This window comes from Lepidochelys olivacea (assembly GCF_965140295.1).
Source record: "Lepidochelys olivacea isolate rLepOli2 genome assembly, chromosome: 7".
NCBI lineage: Eukaryota > Metazoa > Chordata > Testudines > Cheloniidae > Lepidochelys > Lepidochelys olivacea.
The window spans coordinates 91874496-91898772 of record NC_140417.1 but is presented as its reverse complement, the minus strand read 5'-3'; the positions used below and the strand labels follow the sequence as shown (position 1 = coordinate 91898772).

The following is a 24277-nucleotide window of genomic DNA, read 5'->3' as shown; positions in this document are numbered from 1 at the left end:
AAGATAGGTTTATGATCCAAGTCTTTACCTGATGTAAAACAGCATACCTCCATCAAAGCCCGTGGAGCTTCACTAACTGACACCAGCTAAGAATCTGGCTCTCTGTGTCGATGTTCATGCTTACAAACACTGTGTGGTGTTATATAGTGGGTGCCATTAGTAAGTAAAACAAATACTTCACTGTGGCATTACCTTCAATATTTCTTGTACTTCAAATGTAGGCTATAGTGAGGCATTTATATTGGAGCGTGGTAAATGTTTACGTTTTTACAGCACCCACTGTGACTGGGGTTCTGCTTCTATCCAGTATATACTATAAAAGATAAAAAATGTAGTCACAACTGAAGCTAAAGCAATTTAGAAAAATATTATACTTGCTAAACTTATAGTGTGCAAATGAAACCCAGAGCGAGGTGATGCAGCTTCCCAAACTGTACTGGGGCTCACTACTTTTCTTGTATTTTTAGCTTCATAAAAAGGAAACTTCTACAACTTTGTGTTCTTTGTTCATATTCTTCACCCACTGAATTTACATGGTTACCACTTCTATGGTCTGCATATGCTTATTGCTCTAAACAACTGAATATACATAGCTGGGTTTTCAGAAATCATTTTAAATGCCTGGCCCATTCCTCATAAATCAGTACCCATTGGCAAAAGCATGTTACCTGCAATGGTGTCGAAAACCCAATCTTAAACTGTTTTAGGGTCAGTGGGTTTTAGCAGAGCAGGCAGAGGCAATAAAAGCACAACCGCAGTTTAGGATTCTAGATTCTTCTTCTGAATTTATTTCACCTGGAGAATGAATACCCAAGAAGAAGTGTTTGAGAAACAGGCAATGGGACAGATTCTCAGCTGGTAAATCAGCATTGACTTCAAGGGAGCAATGCCAATACACACCAGCTGAGAATTGGCCCACAGTCCTAAACAAACAAACCAAACCAAAAAAAGTCAGAACACCCCTTTCCCCATTGAACTTGGAGTTATTCATACAAATCCTAGGCCTGCGTGGTAAAAATCAGGCATGGCTTCAGGTTTCCCAGCTTTTCTAAGCTAGAAGATCTGTTCTATAGTTGCCTAGTGCAGTTTCTTCAAGCTTTGCCCTATTGAGAAGAAGAAGTAGGCTGTGAAATGCATGGTAGTGTTTTTCAGGGATTTTCTGTCTGTTTAAAGAGGTAAATCTAACAAATGTGCCCTGTTTAAGTATCAGACCCAGTACCAAAACAAAGCAGCTTTCACCTCTTTCAGTTATATTTCATTCTGAATAATGCCAAAGGCTCAGTCTCTTGACAGCACAAAACTAAGCAACAGAACCATCTGGTGGGGAAGAAAATCACTCTCACACATACAAAACTCTACACTGATACAGATTTGCTGAAATCTACAGTACATCCAGTACCTAAACAAGTTAATACACAAGTTATAACCTTTCCTATGTAAGCCCAGTGTTTTGGGCTTTTTTTTCTTCTTCTACCAACCTTAATGGTCCTTAATTTAATTTATGTAATGATAGAAATATATGTAATCTAGCACCTGCACTAAGAAATAGAAATAATATGTGGCTCAGATTCTGAAATTTTTTTGAGAGAGATTTAAAATTGTAAACTATTTTGAATTGGTGACTAGTTGTACATAACATATATGGCTGTCTGTCATATTCAATGATGACATCATGACAACTCGTGTTCTCTTGTGGCTGCATAGTCCTATCTGTGAGGAGCGAGGATGCAAACAAATGTCATATAGGAATGTGTAGATTCCCACTGAAGACTTGGCATGATGTGTGGTCATTTTTTCAATGAGTTTTTTGTATCTGTCTTTTCAAAGTGTTTACAACTTTTATTGATTGCTCTCCATTCAGGTGTGTCCTTGGCTGTTTCTAAGTTATCTATAGTTATGCCTCATGCTTTGAGATCCTGTCTTTGAAATATTTATATTTACTGCCCTTCCTGTGCTTTCTGAGTTTCTGAGCCCCTGGGGGAGGGGAAAGAGCAGAGAGCAGCACCGTCCCCTGCAGCTCCCATTGGCCGGGAATGGGGAACCGCGGCCAGTGGGAGCTTCAGGTGAAGTACCCACAGGCAAGAACAGCGCGCGGAGCCCTCTGCTTGCCCTTCCCCAGCAGCCGTAGGGACGTGGTGCCACCCACTTCCGGGAGTGGCGCAGTGCAGGGCCAGGGAAGGCAGGGAGCCGGCCTTAGCCACACTGCACGCCGTTGCCACCGCAGAGCCACTCCAGGTAAGCGGCGCCAGGCTGGAACCCGCACCCCAAACCTCTCCTGCACCCACACTCCAGCCCCCTACTGCACCCCTCCTGCACCCCAACCTCCTGCCCTGAGCCCCCTGCTGCACCCTGCACCACAAACCTTGGCCTTGACCCCCTCCCGCACTCTGCACCCCAAACTCCTGCCCTGAGCCCCCCAATCCTCTGCCTTGAGCCCCCTGCTGCACCACACAGCCCTCCTGCACCCCAACCCCTTTCCCTGAGCCCCTTCCTGCACACTGGACCCCCTCCCACACCCCGCACTCCCTCCCGTACCCCAGCCCCCTGCCCCAGCCCTACATTCATGGCCCTGCATGCAAATTCCCCACCCAGATGTGGCCCTCGGGCCAAAAAGTTTGCCCATCCCTGCCCTACCAGGATGGCTCAGGTGGAAGCCATACCGCCATTGCTGCATGGCTGCACAGTAGTAGTTGCATAGACGATTTAACAGAAGATGACGTTACTTGGAACAGTATCAAGTGCAGATGAAATATCTCACTCTCATATCTGTGAGGCCAGTCAGGGATCATGCTCTGGAGAGTCAGTGGTTCCTGGCTTCATCTCCTCTTCTTCCCAGCAGTTCTCAGACTTGGAGAGGGAAAGAGGTGGGGTAGGGATAGATCATTCTGTAGATGTGACACTCTTCCCCTCCCTTCCACCCCCTTTATCTTCTCCCACAGGGAGTCCCTCCCCCACCTCTACCACCCATTCCGGGTCGCCTTTGTTTTTGGAAGTGGAGGAGAAAATCTGGACCTTAGTTATAAAAAGCAAGAAAGGCCTCCTCCCCCGCCTTTTCAGAGAGAAGAGGTGGAAGTGTACTTCTCTAGCCCTTTTATGACCGTGTGCATATGGGATGGGAGACATCAATTTTGTGAGAAATTTTGTCAGAAAGGGGGTTTTCATGATCCAAAATCACATTGTAAATTCCCTTTGGCTTCATTTGTGTTTCCTAGAGACCAACCCCACCTGCCAATAACACAGCTGCCAGTGCAATGAGTGAGAATTCCACATGTGCATCTGAAGCCAGAGTTTCACACCCTTGATGAGTAATATTTATTCCTGGATAACTGACTGACTATGTGAAGCACTTCTAACAACATGAGTGATTTGGGCACTTAATGTGACTGCTGGAGGGTTTTTGCATTTTGACTGGTGCTTGCTGTCTGATAGAAATGTACAAAAGTGAAGATCTAATTGGTCCTGAAAAATAGCTCTTACTTTTTTCACAAAGTCTTAAAGGGGTTTGCTTTGGAAATGTAGTATGTTTTCTACATGGAGCATTGCATGCCATCCCATTGGCCAAGATACAATAATGGAATGTAAAAGTGTCACATTGTACAAGCTTTGCCCTTTGGCCATCAGTCCTAAGCCAATTAGATTCTTCTTAGCAATTCACAAGACGGAATACATTCTCCACACCTTCCTCTTCTTTTTTAAAAACAACCTGTCTTCTAGAACTCCTCTCTCCCTGGTGCACATTCCCCGTGTTCTGTCACTGCCCTTCTCGTGCAACTGTGCCCTGTCACCCCCCTCCCCATGCGCCTGTGTGCGGTGGTCTGTCACACCCTACCCTATGCGAACCATGCCCTGTGTTCCGTCATTCCTCTCCTCCATGTGTCTGGACCCTGTGCTCTGTTATCCCCTCCCGCATGCCCTGTCAAACTTCTTTCCCTGTGCCCAATGCTCCGTCACCTCCTCCTGCATTCACCCCTTATGTCCTCTCGTCCCTCTACCCATGTGCACATACCCAAGATTGTGGAATGTACTTGAATTAGAAAGATGCTCTCTATGCACAGTTCAATGGTTCAGTGCAAAACTACGAAAACTAGCTTTGCAGGCAGTCCAGGAAATCAAGTGGGGCTTTATCTCTGGCTCCTTAACATCTGATCAGAATTTTATTGCTATGCTTTAAATAGCCATTTTAGTAGCTTTTACATACAGATGTGAGGGTTGGTCTACAGACAGATTCCAAAAGCATAATTTAATTGACTTAGTGCAGTTTAATAATTTACAAAAATACAGCAAAGTGCAAATGGTACATGGTTTATAAGATTCTCATTGGAAAAAAGATACAAGCAGGGCTCTTTTTTCTTCATGGTTAAACAATTACTGCAAACACAGTCAATTATGCAAGCCTACAGACTCCCAAACTCACAAAAGTCCATGGCCCCATACTGAATTTTGAATATAGCTCCAAAGTGTGCATCCTAGTAACAAGATAAATCCACCCTGTCCAAAATTATAAAACGCATCAGTAGTATCCAGTCCATATCATTAGTATTTCCTTCCCTCATAGGAGGATGCACTCAATTATCTGATGTCTTGAAAGAGCATGAACTAAGAGACTCTTGATAAATTTTAACCCTCATCTTTTCCCAGTGTACTGCATGTTCTGATGATTCATGTTGAAGCTATGTATCTAAGAGCAGAAATTAACACAAACACAGATATTTACAGAGCTCTTAAATTGAGTCAAAAGATAGATAACTATTATATGTTTTCTCCAATCATACTCTTGGTGATATGCAAGTTAGAAAACATCATTTTCCAGGTTTTACATGATCACCAGCAGGTAGTGCTATCTGTTACACTTTCACTTCAAGCACTGCAGAATAATGTTTGTTATCAACATAAACATAGCTATTTTACAGGGGAGAGAGGACGCAAGAGCTCATTAACTGCTAGGATTACAAAGTCTGCACTACATGCCAATAAAGAGCGTCCAAACTATAGGCCTAATCCCAATGCAAGTTTTGCCTAAATGAGGAATTCAGGCTATCTTATAAATAATGCAGGAAGTTGACAAACTTTCATCATATACAGTTTGAAATAAAAATTTTATTTGGGTGGTTACAGAAATGGATTCTCTGCCAGCTGTTAGAAGCTTTAGATTTCTATGGAAAGCCATATCTCATAGAGAGCACTCAAGTATTCTTCATTATCAGGCTCCAGTGCCAGGGCTCTCTCATAACACTCAATTGCTTGAGGCTTCTCCCCATTCAGTTGGTGAATAAGTCCAAGAATACCCAAACTTTTAGCATCTGCAGAGCCTCTCTGAATTCTCCTTTCTATTAATTTCTTCAGAGCATATTTACACAGGTTTCTTTCATGCGAGTTTTTCTCAATTTTCAGCCCTTTTGTGTAATGATTAATGGCCTCAGATTCGGACTTTTTGTGATATTCCTGAAAGCGTCCATAGCGGTAGTGGAGTTGTTGCTTCTCATCACAGGTGAGTTTCTCCATCTTAAATACTTTTTGAAAGGTGTCTTCTGCTTCTTGATATTGATTGCCATCTGCATACATGCTTGCTAGGTCAATATAGGCATACATAAACTTTGATTTTTGCTCTACCACCATTTTAAAATGAAAAATGCCAAATTGAATCAGTTCCTCCATCTGCTCTCTAGGTGGATATTTTGTTTCCTTTTTCATTTTGTATAATTGTGTTCTGTAGCAAAGACCTATCTGATGATGCAGGAAACCAGAGGTTGGTGTAAATTCCAATGCCTTTTTCAAAAACCCCAGTGATTTCTCCACTAGTCCTTTTTTTCTGTAAAACTTTGCAGCATATCTCAATAAATAGGGAAGATCTGGGGTTTTTTGCAATGCTTCTTTGATGTACTTTTCTCCTTCTTCGACTTGGTCTATGTCCTGAAGTTTCAGTGCAAGAAGTGCCATAACAAAAGTGTCATTTGGATTCAGCCTTACTGCACGCCTTAAAGGTTCCAGTGATGAGTCCTCACCAGAAGAGCCTTTTGTAAGAAAATCTTCCAGGCGATATATGGCAATTGCATAGCCAGAATTAAATTCTGGATTGTTGGGTGTCTCTGCCAGAGCCTTTTCAAAGCATTTCTTTGCTCTTTCGTAATACTTTTTTCCAAACTTTAATAGTGCCCACCCTTGTTCACAGTAGATCTCAGGGAGCTGGATCTTATAGCGAGATGCACTTGCGAGCTTTTTGCAGCTGCTTTCCACATTGCCTATGTAGGATTGAGCTTCTTGAAGTTTGTTCATATGGTAATAGATCCAAGCATAGTTCCCCCAGGTAACAAGACTTTTCCTATCAACCTCATCTGCATGATTTGTTTGAACTTCTCCTTCAGCTTTTTGTAGACTTTCCAGAGCTTCCTCACTGTTGCCTTTCATGTGTTTCACGTAGGCTAGCAGATTATAATTAGTGATTTTGGTTTTTGTGATTAGAAACTCAATCTGATCACAAATTGTCTCCTCTAAGTTATCAAGATCAACATCATCCTTCAGCAACGTCCATGTAAAATGGCATTCAAGTTGCAGCAAGACAGCCTTTAGTGAATTCTTGGAAATATTGCTAGAGGAAAAAATAAAAGCATGTTTAAGCCTTTGTGAAGAAGAGATTCAGATTAAAACTTTCTTTACCCCAGAGGACAATTATCTGTCTTCTATTTTGCTTTTCTGTACCTCTGTTTTTAATTAACAATATTGCCAATCTTAACTAGTGAGATAGCAATAATGTCCCCTCTACAGATGCTTTTCAGAGAGAGGGTGCATCACAAGTGGCACTAACCAGGGAACAATACTTTGAGAAACCAAAGATATGGAGTGCATAGGTCTGAAGATTTGAACACAACTGGTTATTCATATTGTCTCTGTTACTCTGATCCCATGTAAACCACTGTATCAAAGATATAGCGAATTCATGAAAGTGTCAGATTATACAAAAAAGCCAATGTAATATTGGAGCTTGTAATCAAATGCCAATGTTTGCCTAAAAAAGACCGTCAAACAAAGGCTTACAAAAAAAATTACAGCAAGTGAGTTTGGGTAACCTAAGTGTATATTTCCATATTTTAACAAGTTTGGATTTCTTCGATGATAACTTAACACTGAATTTCCTGGGTTTGCAATGCTACTTTGGGTAACCATTACATCATTTTGTAATGTTCTCTACACTTAAGTTCTCTCTTCAGTTTCACATTACTCTTATCTGGGAATATAATATTAATTTCATGTTTCCTGTGTTGATATTCTGTTCTATAGTGTTTCTGCTTTTGCATTTTTTTTCTTGTCCATGTTGGATCATATTTACTCTGTATGATTAAATTATCTTGTATTATGTTACCCTAGTGGGTAGTTAAAGGATAGAAAAGTGGCATGAGGCCTAAATTGGTTTGCACTTCATTTGGGCTATGTTATACCAGATCTGCACACTTCTGTTTATTTGTTGGTCTGGGGCTAGGATGTTGTTCAGGCCTGGTCTACACCTAAAACTAAGGTCAACTACCTACATTGCTTAGGGTGAATTTTTCAACCCCCGAGAGATGTAGTTAAGATGACCTAAGTGCCAAAGTTGATAATGCTAGGCCAACATCAGAAGCAGGAAGCCTGCTAAAGAACCAGTGGGGCCACTGGACTATCATATCGAGATGCTAAAGGAGCACTCAAGGAAGTAAGGCCATTGCAGAAAAACTAAATTAATTCTTTACGTTTGTCTTCACCAATGCAGAGGATGCGAGGGAGATTCCCAAACCTGAACCATTCTTTTTAGGTGACAACTGAGGAACTGTCCCAGACTGAGATGTCTTTAGAGGAGGTTTTAGAACAAATTAAATTACACAATAATAAATCACCAGGACCAGATGGTATTCACCCAAGAGTTCTAAAGGAACTCAAATGTGAAATTGCAGAACTACTACTTGTGGTATGTAACCTATCATTTAAGTCAGCTTCTGTACCAGATGACTGGAGGATAGCTAATGTGATGCCAATTTTTTAAAAAGGCTCCAGAGGTGATCTCGGCAATTACAGGCCAGTAAGCCTAACTTCCGTACCAGGCAAATTGGTTGAAACTATAGTAAAGAAGAGAATTATCAGACACACAGTTGAACATGATTTGTTGGGAAAGTCAACATGGTTTTTGTAAAGGGAAATCATACTTCACCAATCTACTAGAATTCTTTCAGGGGCTCAACAAGCATGTAGGCAGTGGTGATCCAGTGGACACAATGTACTTTTTCAGAAAGTCTTTGACAAGGGCCCTCACCAAAGGCTCTTAAGAAAAGTAAGCTGTAATGGGATAAGACGGAAGGTCCTCTCATGGATCAGTATCTGGTTAAAAGATAGGAAAAAGGGTAGGAGAGAATGGTCAGTTTTCACAATGGAGAGAGGTAAATAGTGGTGCTCCCAGTGGTCTGTACAGGGACCAGTACTGTTCAGCATATTCATAAATGATCTGGAAAAAGGGGTAAACCATAGGCGCCAACTTCTGCTTGTGCCGGTGGGTGCTCAACCCCCCTCTGCTCCTGGCCCTACCTTGAGTCCATCCCTGCCCTCCTCCTCCTCCCCCTGCCCCGCCCCCATTCCAACCCCTTCCCCAAAGTCCCCGCCCCAACTCCACCCCCTCCTTGCCCCTATTCCGATTCCTTCCCCAACTCCCTGTCCCCGCCTCTTCCCCACTTCCTCCCCTGAGTGCGCCACGTTCCCGCTCCTCCCCGAGGAGGAGGCTGAGGTGAGGTGCGGTGAGGTGGGGGTGGGGCAGGGAGGGGAGTGTGGCTACTTGTGGATGCAGAGCACCCACTAATTTTTCCCGTGGGTGCTCCAGCCCTGGAGCACCCAAGGAGTTGGCGCCTATGGGATAAACAGCGAGGTGGAAAAATTTGCAGATGATACAAAACTACTCAAGATAGTTAAGCCCAAAGCAGACTGCGAAGAGTTACAAAGGGACCTCACAAAACTGGGTGACTGGGCAACAAAAAGGCAGATGAAATTCATTGTTGATAAATGCAAAGTAATGCACAATGGAAAACATAATCCCAACTATACATATAAAATGATGGTGTCTAAATTAACTGTTACCACTCAAGAAAGAGATCTTGGAGTCATTGTGGACAGTTCTCTAAAAACATCCACTCAATGTTACCCCTGGGGGAAATCTGCACCACTGCACATGAGCAGGATTTCTTTGTTTCCCTGAAGAAAAATGAACTTTCTTTCAGGGAAGCAAAGAGAAGCCACAAGAGCGGTCATGCAACCCTCCCCAAAAGTATGTTTTGGGTGCCTAGGGCAGCTGGCAGAGAGATAAATCACTGTGGGGCGGGACTGGGGAAGACACAGCTGGTAGCTCCTACCCTGCGCCAGGCTCAGCTGCTAGTGCCATCTGGACTCAGGAAGACAGGACTTCCTCTTCCCCTGCACGGTGTCCGGGGCCAGGTCAGACCCACCTTCAGATTTCTCCCCCAGCTGTAGGAAGCTCTGCAAACTCCCCCACCTACCCCATGCTTCCTGAACCCCTTGCTCCTCAGCAGCAGTGGGATGGATCACTGTACAGAGAGTTGCTCCCCACATCTGTCTAACCCCTGTGTATCCAGACCCTCCTGCCGAGCCTCACCCCCCCACACACCCAGAACCCCCCCAATGAGCCCCACTCCCCCTGCATCTGAACCGCCCAGATCCCCACCCTACTGCGCCCCAACCCACTGCACCTGGATCCCAACCACACTAAGCCCCACTCTCCCAGCATCTGGACCCCCCTCCCCACTGAGCCCCCCACACCCAGACACCCCTGCAGAGTTCTAGCCCCACCCACACTCAGACCTGCCCTGTTGAGCCCCAACTACCTTCACCAGGCCCCCCCGAACAGTACCATTACTGTTGCACCCAGAAACCCCCATGAAGCCCCTGTGCATCCAGATCCCCCCACACCTGGAAACCCCACTGAGCTGCCTGCACCCAGATTGCCACACACCGAACCCTCTTAACCCACACCTGGATTCCCCCACGGTAAGCCCCTTCTCACTTGGATCCTATCTTGTGAGCCTGCCTGCTCACACCTGATGAACCTGGCACGGAGGGGCAGGGCTCTGAGGGGTTTCTGGGGCATGCCCGGTCCATGCGCTGTGTCAGGGTTGAGTGCAGCCTTACCACTGAGTCCATGTCCCAGGAAGTGGGAGCTGCACAGTAATCACCCTCCCTTGTGCAACCAGTGGCCTGTGCTCCCCAGTGCTATGCTGGAGCCTCCACATTTATTTGATAAAATTTGCAGAATTTTGCAGAATTTTAGAATATTGTGTGCAGAATTTTAAATTTTTTGGTGCAGAATGCCCTCAGGATTATCACTGTGCAGGGGCAGTCATAAAAGCTACCTGAATGTTGGGAATCATTAGGAAAAGGATAGATAAGACAGAAAATATCACATTGCCTCAATATAAATTGATGATACACCCACATCTTGAATACTTTTTGTGTAGATCAGCTCACCCCATCTCAAAAAAGATACAATGGAATTGGAAAAGGTACAGCAAAGGGCAACAAAAATTATTAGGGATTTGGAACAGCTTCCATATGAGGAGCAATTAAAAAGACTGGGACTTTTCAGCTTGGAAGAGAGATGACTAAAAGGGATATGATAGAGGTCTATAAAATCATGACGGGTGCGGAGAAAATAAATAAGAAAGTGTTATTTACTCCTTCTCATAACACAAGAACTACGGGTCACCAAATGAAATTAATAGGCAGCAGGTTTAAAACAAGCAAAAGGAAGTATTTCTTCACACAACACTGTCAACCTGTGGAATTCCTTGCCAGAGGATGTTGTGAAGACCATGATTATAACAGGGTTCAAAAATCAGGGGGTAGCCGTATTAGTCTGTATCCACAAAAACAACAAGGAGTCTGGTGGCACCTTAAAGACTAACAGATTTATTTAGGCATAAGCGTTTATGGGTAAAACACCACTTCTTCAGATGCATGGAGTGAAAATTACAGATACAGGCATTATATAATGACACATAAAGGGAAAGGAGTTACCTCACAAGAGGAGAACCAGTGTTGAAAAGATCAATTCAATCAGGGTGGATGTAGTCCACTCCCAATAATAGATGAGGAGGTGTCAATTCCAGGAGAGGCAAAGCTGCTTTTGTAATGAGCCAGCCACTCCCCGTCCCTACTCAAGCCCAAATTAATGGTGTTAAATTTGCAAATGAACTTTAGTTCTGCTGTTTCTCTTTGAAGTCTGTTTCTGAAGTTTTTTTTATTCAAGTATAGCTACTTTTAAATCTGTTATAGAATTTTCAGGAAGATTGAGGTGTTCTCCTACTGGTTTTTGTATGTTGCCATTCCTGATGTCCGATTTGTGTCCATTTATTCTTTTACGTAGGGACTGTCTGGTTTGGCCAATGTACATGGCAGAGGGGCATTGCTGGCACACAATGGCATATATAACATTAGTAGACGTGCAGGTGAATGAGTCTCTGATGGTGTGGCTGATGTGGTTGGGTCCTCTGATGGTGTCGCTAGAGTAGATATAGGGCCAGAGTAGGCAACAAGGTTTGCTACAGGGATTGGTTCCTGGGTTGGTGTTTCTGTGGTGTCGTGTGTAGTTGCTGGTGAGTATTTCCTTCAGGTTGGGGGGGGGGCTGTCTGTAAGCAAGGACTGGCCTGCCTCCCAAGATCTGTTAGAGTGAGGGATCATTTTCCAGGATAGATTGTAGATCGTTGATAATGTGCTGGAGAGGTTTTAGCTGGGGGCTGTACATGATGGCCGGTGGTGTGCTGTTATTTTCCTTGTTGGACCTGTCCAGTAGTAGGTGATTTCAGGGTACCCCTCTCGCTCTGTCAATCTGTTTTCTCACTTCCCCAGGTGGGTATTGTAGTTTTAAGAATGCTTGATAAAGATCTTGTAGGTGTTTGTCTCTGTCTGAGGGACTGGAGCAAATTCGGTTGTATATTAGGGCTTGGCTGTAGACAATGGATTGTGTGATCTGTTCTGGATGGAAGCTGGAGGCATGTAGGTAAGTATAGTGGTCAGTAGGTTTCTGGTATAGCGTGGTGTTTATGTGACCATCGCTTATTAGCACTGTAGCGTCCAGGAAGTGGATCTCTTGTGTGGACTGGTCCAGGCTGAGGTTGATGGTGGGGTGGAAATTGTTGAAATCCAGGTGGAATTCTTCAAGGGCCTCCTTCCTGTGGGTCCCTCTGATGAAGATGTCATCAATATAGCGCAAGTAGAGAAGGGGCGCTAGGGGACGAGAGCTGAGGAAGCATTCTTCTAGGTCAGCCATAAAAACGTTGGCATACTGTGGGGCCATGTGGGTACCCATAGCAGTGCCGCTGATTGAAAGTATAAGTCATCCCCAAATCTGAAATGGTTGTGGGTGAGGACAAAGTCACAAATCTCAGCCACCAGGTGTGCTTTGGCCTCATCAGGGATACTGTTTTAGAGAGCTTGTAGTCATCTTCATGTGGAATATTGGTGTAAGGAGCGTCTACATCCATGGTGGCCAGGGTGGTGTTTTCAGGAAGATCACCAATGCACTGTAGTTTCCTCAGGAAGTCAGTGGTGTCTCAAAGATAGCTAGGTGTGCTGGTAGCGTAGCGTCTGAGGCGAGAGTCCACATAGCCAGGTAATCCTGCTGTAAGAGTGCCAATGCCTGAGATGATGGGGCATCCAGCGTTTCCAGTTTTATGGATCTTGGGTAGCAGATAGAATACCCCTGGTTGGGGCTCTGGGGGTGTGTCCGTTTGGCTTTGTTCCCATGCTGTAGCAGGGAGTTTCTTGAGCAGATGGTGTAGTTTCTTTTGGTACTCCTCAGTGGGATCAGAGGATAGTGGCGTGTAGAATATGGTGTTGGAGAGTTGCCTGGCAGCCTCCTATTCATAATCCAACCTGTTAATTATGACAACAGCACCTCCTTTGTCAGCCCCTTTGATTATAATGTCACAGTTGTTTCTGAGGCTGTGGATGGCATTGCATTCTGTACGGCTGAGGTTATGAGGCAAGTGATGCTGTTTGTTCACAATTTCAGGCTGTGCATGTCTGCAGAAGCACTTTATGTAGAAGTCTGTCATTTCGACCGTCAGGAGGAGTCCACGCAGAACTAAAACTCATTTACAAATTTAACACCATTCATTTGGGCTTGAATAGGGACTGGGAGTGGCTGACTCATTACAAAAGCAGCTCTGCCTCTCCTCGAATGGACACCTCCTCATCTATAATTGGGAATGGACTACATCCACCCTGATCGAATTGGTTCTCCACTTGTGAGGTAACTCCTTCTCTTCGTGTGTCATTATATAATGCCTGCATCTGTAATTTTTAGTCCATGCATCTGAAAAAAAAAGTGTTCAAAAAGGAACTCCTATTCATGGAGGACAGGTTCATCAATTGCTATTAGCCAGTGTTCCTAGCCTCTGTTTGCCAGAAGCTGGGAATGGGTGACATGGGATGTATCACTTGATGATTACCTGTTCTGTTCATTGCCTCTACTGGGCTATATAGACCTTTGGTCTGACCCAGTATGGCTGTTCTTATGTTCTTAACAGAAGAACGCTTCCATCAACCTATCTACTGCCTCTTGGAGAGGTGCGGGGGTGCTGAGAGCCATTGAACCAAACTGTAAACCCTGTTTATAATGGAAACCACTTCAAGCCAGGGGGTGCAGCAGCAGCACCCCCTGCACCCATGTTCCAGCACCTGTGACTACAGTGCTGAAAGAACCCCTTCCATCGCTGGAGTAAGTATCTCTACTACGGTGCTGCAGTTGCAGTTATGCTACTATAGTATTTATAACGTAAACATACCCTCAGACAGATAAGTCAATAATGGCCAGCCGTATGATCTGGCGGCACTAGAAGCCTCTGCATTTAGGAGCTTCTTCAGAGTGTGGACAGCTCCATTTTTCTAGTAGCTCCATGTACACTAACATATGGAAGGGGGAACACAGCTGCTGAAGAGCTGGAAAAATAGAGCTGCCTGCACTCAGTCATGCAGGCCTCATTGCTCTTTCAAGCAACAGTGACTTTGCTTGAGGCTCTCTATTTTCCACTCCATGACACACTGCTCAGATCTTCCTTTGCCTGTGGACTCATCCAAGGTAGGAGAATATTGGGTGTGGATGGGGGTAAAGTAATAAGTTATGAAAGAACTGGAAACTGGGACCAAGATTTTTAAAAATAGGTGCCTAAATTTAGGCTTCTAAATCCATATATAGACACTGAAATAAATGGCCTGATTGTCAAAAGTGTTAACACCCAGCAACCTACAATGGATAAATGTGTAAAAGACGGTACATTTCTATGAATGCTCTCTGTAGCGGGGTGGTTACCCCACTCCTGAAAAAAAAGAAGTGAGAACATCTAGGAGAAGATGAGTGAGTAGCTGATCACAGGTGTGGGCAGCTCAATCAGGGCCCTGCTGGCCCTGATAAGAGGGCTGGGGGCCAGGAGCTAAAAGATTCTCTCTCTAGCTGTGGAGAGAGAAGGACCTAGCTGCCTGGCAATAGGGTACCTGGAGCAGGGCAATGGCAAGGGCAAGGGCAAGGGGAGCTGGGGAGCTCCAGCCTGGTAACTCCCCAGGCTGAGGCCTTGATAAAGGCCTATGCGGGTACTGGGGCTTTGAGGTGCAACCCAGGGTTAGCAGAGGCAGCTGGTCCAACCTCCTTGCCAATGATGAGTGGCCATGACAGACTGCAGTTTGCCCCAGTGAGCTGGGGCTAGATGACAACTGGCAGTAGCTACTGAGGCAAGGGGGGTGTAGAAGGTTGGGGGTTCCCCTGGGAGGGGAGACTCAGAGAGTGCGGGTAGTGGGAAGAACCCTGAGGAAAGGGCTCTGGGGTCTGGAAGGGACATGGGGGGCCTGCAGCAGGCGAGACACCAGCCATCAGGAGGCCCCCTGGAGCTGGAGTTGAGCTAATTCCCAAGATGACCAGCAGGAGGCACCACACTGGTGAGTCTTCGCTACACTCTCTTTCCCATTCCTTATCTTTATTTTATTTTTCATAAGTAGTAGTTGTTGGGAGACCATTTGAAAAAGAACAAATTGGTGTACTCTTCACAGAGTGGTACTAATATGAAACAGAAGTCAGTACTCCTGCCTGATCATTTATCCTGGCACACATGCTGCCTTGCTTCTGCTTCCCACTATTTTCTTTCTGACATTGCACCCATCTGTCCCTGGGGATCCCTTCTCTGAGCTCTCCTCTCATTTAGCTCTGATAATCTGCCCCTAATTCCACCCTGCCCTAGCTAGGAGCAGAAAAAGAAACCAAGGGGGTCTAGACTCTCAGGCCTTGTCTTAACTAGGATTTAAAGGCGTGTGTGTCAGCTAACATATTATAATTAACATATTCTAGAACTTTAGTGTACACACACCACTGTAGACTGTACCAAGTGATAAACCAATCAACTTGAAGCCTAGGCTACCCTTTAGCTTCAACTTGACCAGCTTAGCATGTACTAAAGTCCATACTGCCTTGTCCATAGGAGCACTTTAGAACGTGTTAAAACTTGTTGGCTGACAACACACCTTTAAATCTTAGTCAAAACAAACTCTACACAACACTGCAGCTCCACAAACAAATATTTGTATAGCTTAAACAAAATAGAGCCCTAAATCAAATCCTTATTTGTTACTTGGCAGAACTCTGCCGGAACACAGACGATCTGGCAGCTTGTGTGCCAATGTATGTGTTGCCATCCAATTGCAAAATCATGCATACTGAAGGTGCTGGAGAGAGAGCAAGGGGACAACTGGAGGATTGGGAAGGGAAAGATGAGTTGGGGTTGTGGAGACTATTGTCCCTTTTTGCAGATGGGGAACTAAGGCACAGAGAGACTGAACGAATTGCCCAGAGTTGCACAGGAAGTCTGTGGCAAAGCAGTGAATTGGACCCAGGTCTCCTGAGTCCTGAGATAGTGCCCTGACTGGGGGACCACTGAAAGATTAACATTGAAAGACCTATTAGCAAATTGTGGGGAGGTTAGGAGAAGAGGATCCAAAATGAACTATTAGAGCTTTGGGGTGATGGAGCGGAATTAAATCTGGATCACTGGGGTCTTGGGAGAAGAAGAACCTATTATTTCATGAGACTGGTTGTAAAGAACCACTCATATCACCACAAAAACACTGGATTCAGAGATAAGAACTAGAGTGCCTGAGGAAACTGCCTTTATGTCTTCTTGTTAGCCAGTGTGGTGAAACAGACGTTTACTTCTGTGGCTGGTCTGGTATATCTTATAAAAGAATAACCACCAGTTTTGGGGTGTTTGCCCTATTTCTTAGTAGTTCGTCCTGAATTTGGCATCCTCAGTTGTGACTCTCTAAGGCACGGTTACAGCAGGTTAAACATCTTTTCAGCACATAAGCATTAAATGATGTTACTTTCAGAATCATCATAAGTCTGGAGTTTTCTCCTTTAAAATATTAGTGAAAAAAGCTTTGAGACTCCTTAAACCCCCCAGATACCACAGGTTTCAGAGAAACAGCCGTGTTAGTCTGTATTCACAAAAAGAAAAGGAGGACTTGTGGCACCTTAGAGACTAACCAATTTATTTGAGCATAAGCTTTTGTGAACTACAGCTCACCCGATGAAGTGAGCTGTAGCTCACGAAAGCTCATGCTCAAATAAATTGGTTAGTCTCTAAGGTGCCACAAGTACTCCTTTTCTCTTTCCAGATACCACAGAAAAGGAGACCAACTTCTGGATATCAGTTTGCAGCACAAAAATTGTACTCACATTTTCTGGTTCCACCCACAATAGTAGTAATTAGAAGCTTAGTTTCCTGATTTGAGAGCACAAATCATCTACTTAGCCATCCACTTGACCCTACAGTACTCGTGGCAACAGTGAACTGTGGGCACAAGCTCTGTGGGTGTAAATTCCACCCATGAAAATGGAGAGGGGTTTGAGGCTGGAACATCTGGAACTGACAGAATTAAATTTCCAATAATACCATCACTTTAATCTAGTCCTCAGTTTAATTAACATGTAAAACAATTGCTTACTTTTGGTAACTACTTAAACTCAAGTAAATTAAAATTTAGAATTTTCATATGAAAGAAACACATATCCTCAGCGGGGGGGGATGGACTAAATCAGTGGCTCTCAAGCTTTCCAGACTACTGTACCCCTTTCAGGAGTCTGATTTGTCTTGTGTACCCCAAGTTTCACCTCACTTAAAATCAGACCTAAAAATACAAGTGTTGCAGCACACTTACTGAAAAATTACATGCTTCTCATTTTAATATATATATTATAATAATGTAAATAATATACATATCCTTAAAATAAATAAATTTTATAAGTGTGATGTATAGGGACATATAAATAAGTCATTGTCTGTATGAAATTTTAGTTTGTACTGACTTCACTAGTGCTTTTTATATAGGCTGTTGTAAAACTAGGCAAATACCTAGATGAGTTGATGTGCCCCGGGAAGACCTCTTGTGTACCCCCAGGGGTACACGTATGCCTAGTTGAGAACCACTGGACAAGATGACTGGCCAACCTCTTAAGGTCCTTTCCAGCTCTACATTTCTATGAAAACAGCACAGTTCAGAGTTGCTGTTGTTTACTTACCTCATGGCTTTGCTTTGATGATCAGTTGTTGTAATGCAGCTTGGCCTCTTTTCTTACTAATCTGGGATGTTGACTGCTGGCTACTGTTCCTCTACTCCCTTTTATACTCATTCCAGCATCATGTGACATGGGCTGTTCCTCAGCAGTTTAGTGAAGTAAATGGAAACTAGAAAGTGAAACCTATGCACAGCTCTCCGAACGCATAACAGAAAAGCTGAACTAGCTGCTGCTAGGGAAACTGAAACTTAAGGGACTTCGATCTGTTTCTTCTGTTCGCATTTGGCTTTATGCCACTGATTTAACTGTGCTACAGAGACTAAGGCAATAATAACCCAGAGTGTTCAGGCAGTCCTTCCTAATATAAAAATTTAAGGCTCCACTTTGTTTAAAATATAAAGATTTGAGTCTGTGCCAGAGCTGCAACATCCACACTGCTATCATTAGTGTGCTACTCGAGCCCTTCTAGCTTAAGTTTGTCTACCTGGGCTGGCAGGCTCACTCCCCAGTAGTGTAGACATACCATGAATTACCTCCAGGATCTGCTGCCCTACCCCTCCCCTCCAGAGCAGCAGGCATCCACTGGAGTTGTGCTGCTAAGGCCTCCTGCATTGGCCACTGCTCCCACAGTCCCCACACGGGGTTCCAATCTGCAGAGGGGCTCCATCAGTATTAATGCATATGAAGAATTCCCAGTGGCTTGTTTGGGACTAGGGTGTGTGTGTGTGTGTGTGTGAGAGAGAGAGTGAGAATGTTTGTCTGTTGTGTCTCTCCCTGGTACCTTCCCACTCTCTCTCCATGTGTGGAACCCCTACAATGCCCAAGCTCGAAAGGTAGAGAAATATGCCCCTCTGGTTGAAACTTTGAGAAATAGGGTTATCAGGTCCAGACACACGCACTGATCGTCAGAGCCTTAGGTGCATGGGACCCCAGTAACGAGAGAGTGCTGAGAGAATGTGGAATAGGTCAACGCTACACTTGGCTGATGCGGCAACTCATGGTGTCAGATGCATCAGGTGGTCGAGGGACATCTATATAGAACACATCAGTGGACATCAGCAATACCAGGGGGCATGAGCTGGAGTGCGAATGAGAAGCGCAGTTAGGAAAGTAACACATACTTTCCTCATGGATTGTATTTTCTAAATGGACAACCAACCTAATTCTCAATTACTGAAGGACAATCTCCACTCATTGATACATTTTGCTTTTCACAACCAAATCTTTGTACAACTTTTCATGAGTGATGTACCTAAGTATTCGGATTCTAATATCTAAACTGTATTGTTAAATCTATTCACCTAAATTTGGTTATTGCTGACTATGTACTCTGTGTCATATGACTTTTAAAAACTAACTTTATATCTGTGGATAATCTAAGCACTATACCCAGATGTACAGACACTCTTTTCCCAACCTATGTATTATATATTTTTTAACATTAGCTTTAATAAAATTTTAAAATCTGTTCTTATCACACAGTACAGATCTGTATTTAAAGATGAGACAAAATTGTTCTGCAGTTTTTTTGCTAATGCTTAAAATCCAGTAAAAATGACTCATTTATTTTCATTGCCCAAACTGAACTGAATGCAAATCCTAGACAAACAGCATTACAAATGAAAACTAAATCCAGAGTCAGAAGATTCTGTGGTGTGTTTGTGGGGGATGGAGGGAGACAAAGGAGATGCTGCTCATTTGCAGATGATCAGATATGAGTGCAAGAGGCACAACGCAGGGGAGGGGGGTGCAACGGTGGCTTTAGGCCACTGCTTTCAGTAAGACTTGCTCCAGTTTTTGCCAGGCACCATATAACCTGTTCTTCAATTGTAATGTCTTTTCAGTTTTACAATCTAAGATTGTCATTAACATTTGTGGTGAGTTTTTTTGTTTTGTTTTTGTTTTACATTTGACAATGTCCCTTCAAAACTCATCCTGGAGGAATTAGTGTACCCATATGTACCCAGAGTATTTTTAGGAAAGGACAGTCCCCAAAAGTATACACCCTTGTACCTTGAGAGCTTTTACATCTCCAGCATAGATCAGTGTCAGCTTCCCCCATTTCATGAAGTTTTAAAAGGAAAGGAAAGGCTGTGAAAAAGCTGCAGATGGGACTGGAAGAACTTTTAGAGAAAATATCTATTAATTATTTTAATCAAAGTAATCTAACTAGTAACAATTTAACAGCTGGAATAGGTTCAGAAGTGTTGGGTATTTTAGGAAGGTTTTCTTGTAAGACTTTGTAGTCCCATGCTGTGAACTTATCAAGAATTCAGATTTCTTTCTACAGAGGCAGAGGGTTGAAAGAAAAAGGTGGCAGTCAGTCAGTCAGTCTAATTTGCAACAACGCTGATGCTGATCCTTGCTTGCTGTGAAGGTGCATATTTTGCTTTTTATATACCTGGGTTATTTAAAGGTATTGTCTGTTAGTACTCACCATATAAAGTGTCCTGTGGTTTCCAGTTTGGGGATTTTGATATTTGGAAAACATTGGGTCCGTCTCCAGTTGTCACACAAAGTAACCTTGCTAAAAGTGAGCATACAATCGTCAGACTGTCAAAAACTGGAAAGCATTCAACAGACCATACCGTGGAATGGTGCAACGGACTAAGGGTGGAACTCACCCTGTGCTGGCCCTCTGAATAAAGTGGGATTTCACCAAGGAAATAGACCAAAATATAGTACCAACTATAGGCTTAGTTACAAATCAGGCTCTGAATCCTGAGGAAAGAATGCTAGTTTAAGTTGGAACTGTATTGCCAGAGGTTTCTGCAATGATTATCCATACAACTAAACGTGACTTTTGTTTATTTCAAAAGATTAATCTGAGTTTAAAAAAATTCAGATTGTAATTGCTGTGGTAAAATGTCTAGGTAAAAAACTGAGAGTACTGTGGAAGCCCACAGCAATTAGGCATTTGATAGACAGAGGGAAGAAGCAGTAGCATGAGAATGAAGGGGGAGAGCAGAGGTCTGAATGGATTCAGGTTTGATAAGAAAATTTTAAATACAGGAACAATAACAGTGGGGAGAATACTTGGAGATTAACCTGATACCGCAGTCAACTGTGGACTTCATTCTTGTGGCTTATGACATTACCAAACATGTCAGTTATTTATTTCCTTGTATTACATTGTTGCTTGGCATTTAGTCTGCACTGTATTCACAAAGTCCCTTTGTAGCAGCAGTGAAAAAAGTTGGCTCCAAGTCGTTCCTATTTATCAGGTAAACTGAGTGCTTTGGCTGGGATCTTTATCTAATGAGATCATCCATCATGCAGGTATGATAACTACTGTATTAGCTTGACAATATCTGACTATTGCTTTTGGCACTTATTTAACTTCGTGCTTATTGTACCAGAATATGTGTGTCAAGCAGAATGATGAACTGTGTCCCCTCAAGTGTATTTGTGTGGGGATGAGGGAATTAAGGAGTTTTCCATCTGAAATACAGCAATTTATGTCAACAACTACATTTAGGTAAATTTAGCCTCAGATATGTGCCTAAATGCAATGATGGGCACAGTAGATATGCATAAAACAGATCAAATGCAGGAAGGAGAAGGATTTTGAAAGACCTCCTATGGCAGGTTCACAACACTTGCTGCACAGTGGTGTATTGACTTTTGAAACAGCTGCATCTGGAGCAACCTGGCAGTAAGATCAAGTGCTTACTGGGATTAAGAGAGAAGTCAGCACAAGAACTCTGGAGAAAGTAGCACCAAAAGGCAGATTTTAAACACCAAAGCACTCAGAGACACTTTTTTTTTAAACGAAGAAGAAGAAGAAAGGAAATGGCAGAAAAGGGAGAAGAGAGGAAAAGGGAATTAGAACAAGAAAGATGATATTCATGTAGTTGGTGTGTTAGCCAGGAGGGTTTGCTTCCTGACTGATCCTCGTGTGTGTGTGGGCAGGGGAGGAGGAAGGGGGAAGAGGGACAAAAATTTCTGCTCCATCCTTCCCTACCATATTCAGGTGACATTTCAAAGGCCTCTAAACATTTGCAAGATAAAGCTTACATCTGTATTGTACTTGAGAGCTGAACCTGATATCTGCTGACAATGAATTTTTCCCAAGGCATCATCTGCTCAGAGATATCTACCTGAAATGTAGTTCAGATTCTTTTCCATATTTCGAATCACTCCAATAAAATATTTAACCTGTCAGAATCATTTATCTATAGCTTTTCATTTTTTAACATTTTTAAAGCCCTATCTTGTAGTGCTTCCAAATGGCCTGGTTTAGCAGCTACTAGTTCCACCTATTTAATTACCATGTTTGACAGCAACAATTGTGACACTTGTAACCTGGATTCAGCTCCTGAACCAATGAGAGAGGAGACACTATATTTCCTCCAAAAAGAACGAGGAGTACTTGTGGCACCTTAGAGACTAACAAATTTATTTGAGCATAAGCTTTTGTGGGCTAAAGCCCACTTCATCAGATGCATGCAGTGGAAAATACAGTAGGAAGAGATATATAGATATACACACACAGAGAGAACATGAAAAAATGGGGGTTGCCATACCAACTATAACAAGAGTAATCAATTAAGGTGGGCTATTATCAGCAGGAGGAAAAAAAAACTTTTGTAGTGATAATCAGGATGGTCCATTTCGAACAGTTGACAAGAAGGTGTGAATAACAGCAGGGGGAAAATTAGCATGGGGAAATAGTTTTTCATTTATGTAATGACTCATCCACTCCCAGTCTTTATTCAAGCCTAATTTAATAGTGTCCAGTTTGCAAATTAATTCCAGTTCTGCAGTTTCTTGTTAGAGTCTGTTTTTGAAGCTTTTTTTGTTGAATAATTGCGACTTTTAGGTCTGTAATTGAAGGTTCAGGGAGGTTGAAGTGTTCTCCGACTGTTTTTTTTAATATTCTAATTCTTGATGTCTGATTTGTGTCCATTTATTCTTTTGCATAGAGACTGTCCAGTCTGACGAATGTACATGGCAGAGGGGCATTGTTGGCACATTATGGCCTATATCACATTAGTAGATGTGCAGGTGAACAAGCCTCTGATAGTGTGGCTGATGTGATTAGGCCCTATGATGGTGTCCCTTGAATAGATATGTCGACACAGTTGGCAACGGGCTTTGCTGCAAGGATAGATTCCTAGGTTAATGTTTTTGTTGTGTGGTGTGTGGTTGCTGGTGAGTATTTGCTTCAGGTTAGGGGGCTGTCTGTAAGCGAGGACTGGCCTGTCTCCCAAGATCTGTGAGAGTGAGGGATCATCCTTCAGGATAGGTTGTAGATCCTTGATGATCCGCTGGAGAGGTTTTAGTTGTGGCTGAAGGTGACGGCTAGTGGTGTTCTGTTACTTTCTTTGTTGGGCCTGTCCTGGAGTAGGTGACTTCTGGGTACTCTTCTGGCTCTGTCAATCTGTTTCTTCACTTCAGCAGATGGGTATTGTAGTTTTAAGAACACTTGATAGAGATCTTGTAGGTATTTGTCTCTGTCGGAGGGATTGGAGCAAATGCAGTTCTATCTTAGAGTTTGGCTGTAGACAATGGATCGTGTGATGTGGTCTGGATGAAAGCTGAAGGCATGTGGGTAAGTATAGCGGTCAGTAGGTTTCCAGTATAGAGTGGTGTTTATGTGACCATCGCTTATTAGCACTGTAGTGTCCAGGAAGTGGATCTCTTGTGTGGACTGGTCCAGGTTGATGGTGGTATGAAAATTGTTGAAATCATGGTGGAATTCCTTAAGGGCTTCTTTTCCATGAGTCCAGATGATGAAGATGTCATCAATGTAGTATAAGTAGAATAGGGGCATTAGGGGACAAGAGCTGAGGAAGCGTTGTTCTAAGTCAGCCATAAAAATGTTGGCATACTGTGGGGCCATGCGGGTACCCATAGCAGTGCCGCTGACTTGAAGGTATACATTGTCCCCAAATGTGAAATCATTGTGGGTGAGGACAAAGTCACAAAGTACTAATAAGCGATGGTCACATAAACACTACCCTATGCTGGAAACCTATTGACCGCTATACTTACCTACATGCCTCCAGCTTTTATCCAGACCACACCACACGATCTCGGTCTGACAGACGCGAACGAGAAACTTCAGAACTGGAATTAATTTGCAAACTGGACACCATTAAATTAGGCTTGAATAAAGACTGGGAGTGGATGAGTCATTACATAAACTAAATTCCCCATGCTAATTTTCCCCTTACTGACAGGTTTCAGAGTAACAGCCGTGTTAGTCTATATTCGCAAAAAGAAAAGGAGTACTTGTGGTACCTTAGACACTAACCAATTTCTTTGAGCATAAGCTTTCGTGAGCTACAGCTCACTTCATCGGATGCATACTGTGGAAACTGCAGAAGACATTATATACACAGAGACCATGAAACAATACCTCCTCCCATCCCACTCTCCTGCTGGTAATAGCTTATCTAAAGATCACTCTCCTCACTGTTACTCACAGCTTCTTGTCAACTGTTTGAAATGGGCCATCCTGATTATCACTACAAAAGGTTTTTTTTCTCCTGCTGATAATAGCCCACTTTAATTGATTGCTCTTGTTAGAGTTGCCATTTTTTCATGTTCTCTGTGTGTATGTGTATATATACATATATGTACATCTTCCTGCTGTATTTTCCACTGCATGCATCTGATGAAGTGGGCTTTAGCCCTCGAAAGCTAATGCTCAAATAAATTTGTTAGTCTCTAAGGTGCCACAAGTA

General features: G+C 43.3%; 1 protein-coding gene across 1 annotated transcript; it reads right to left on the bottom strand.

Moving 5' to 3' along the window:
- Positions 1-4304: 4304 nt before the first annotated feature.
- On the bottom strand, positions 4305-17681 carry LOC311523111 (interferon-induced protein with tetratricopeptide repeats 5-like). The gene is made up of 2 exons (XM_084632831.1): positions 17589-17681; positions 4305-6586 (listed from the first exon to the last, which is right to left on the bottom strand). The coding sequence occupies exons 1-2, from the start codon at positions 17591-17593 to the stop codon at positions 5146-5148; spliced, it is 1446 nt and encodes a 481-aa protein (XP_084488957.1). The 5' UTR covers positions 17594-17681; the 3' UTR covers positions 4305-5145.
- Positions 17682-24277: the final 6596 nt, after the last annotated feature.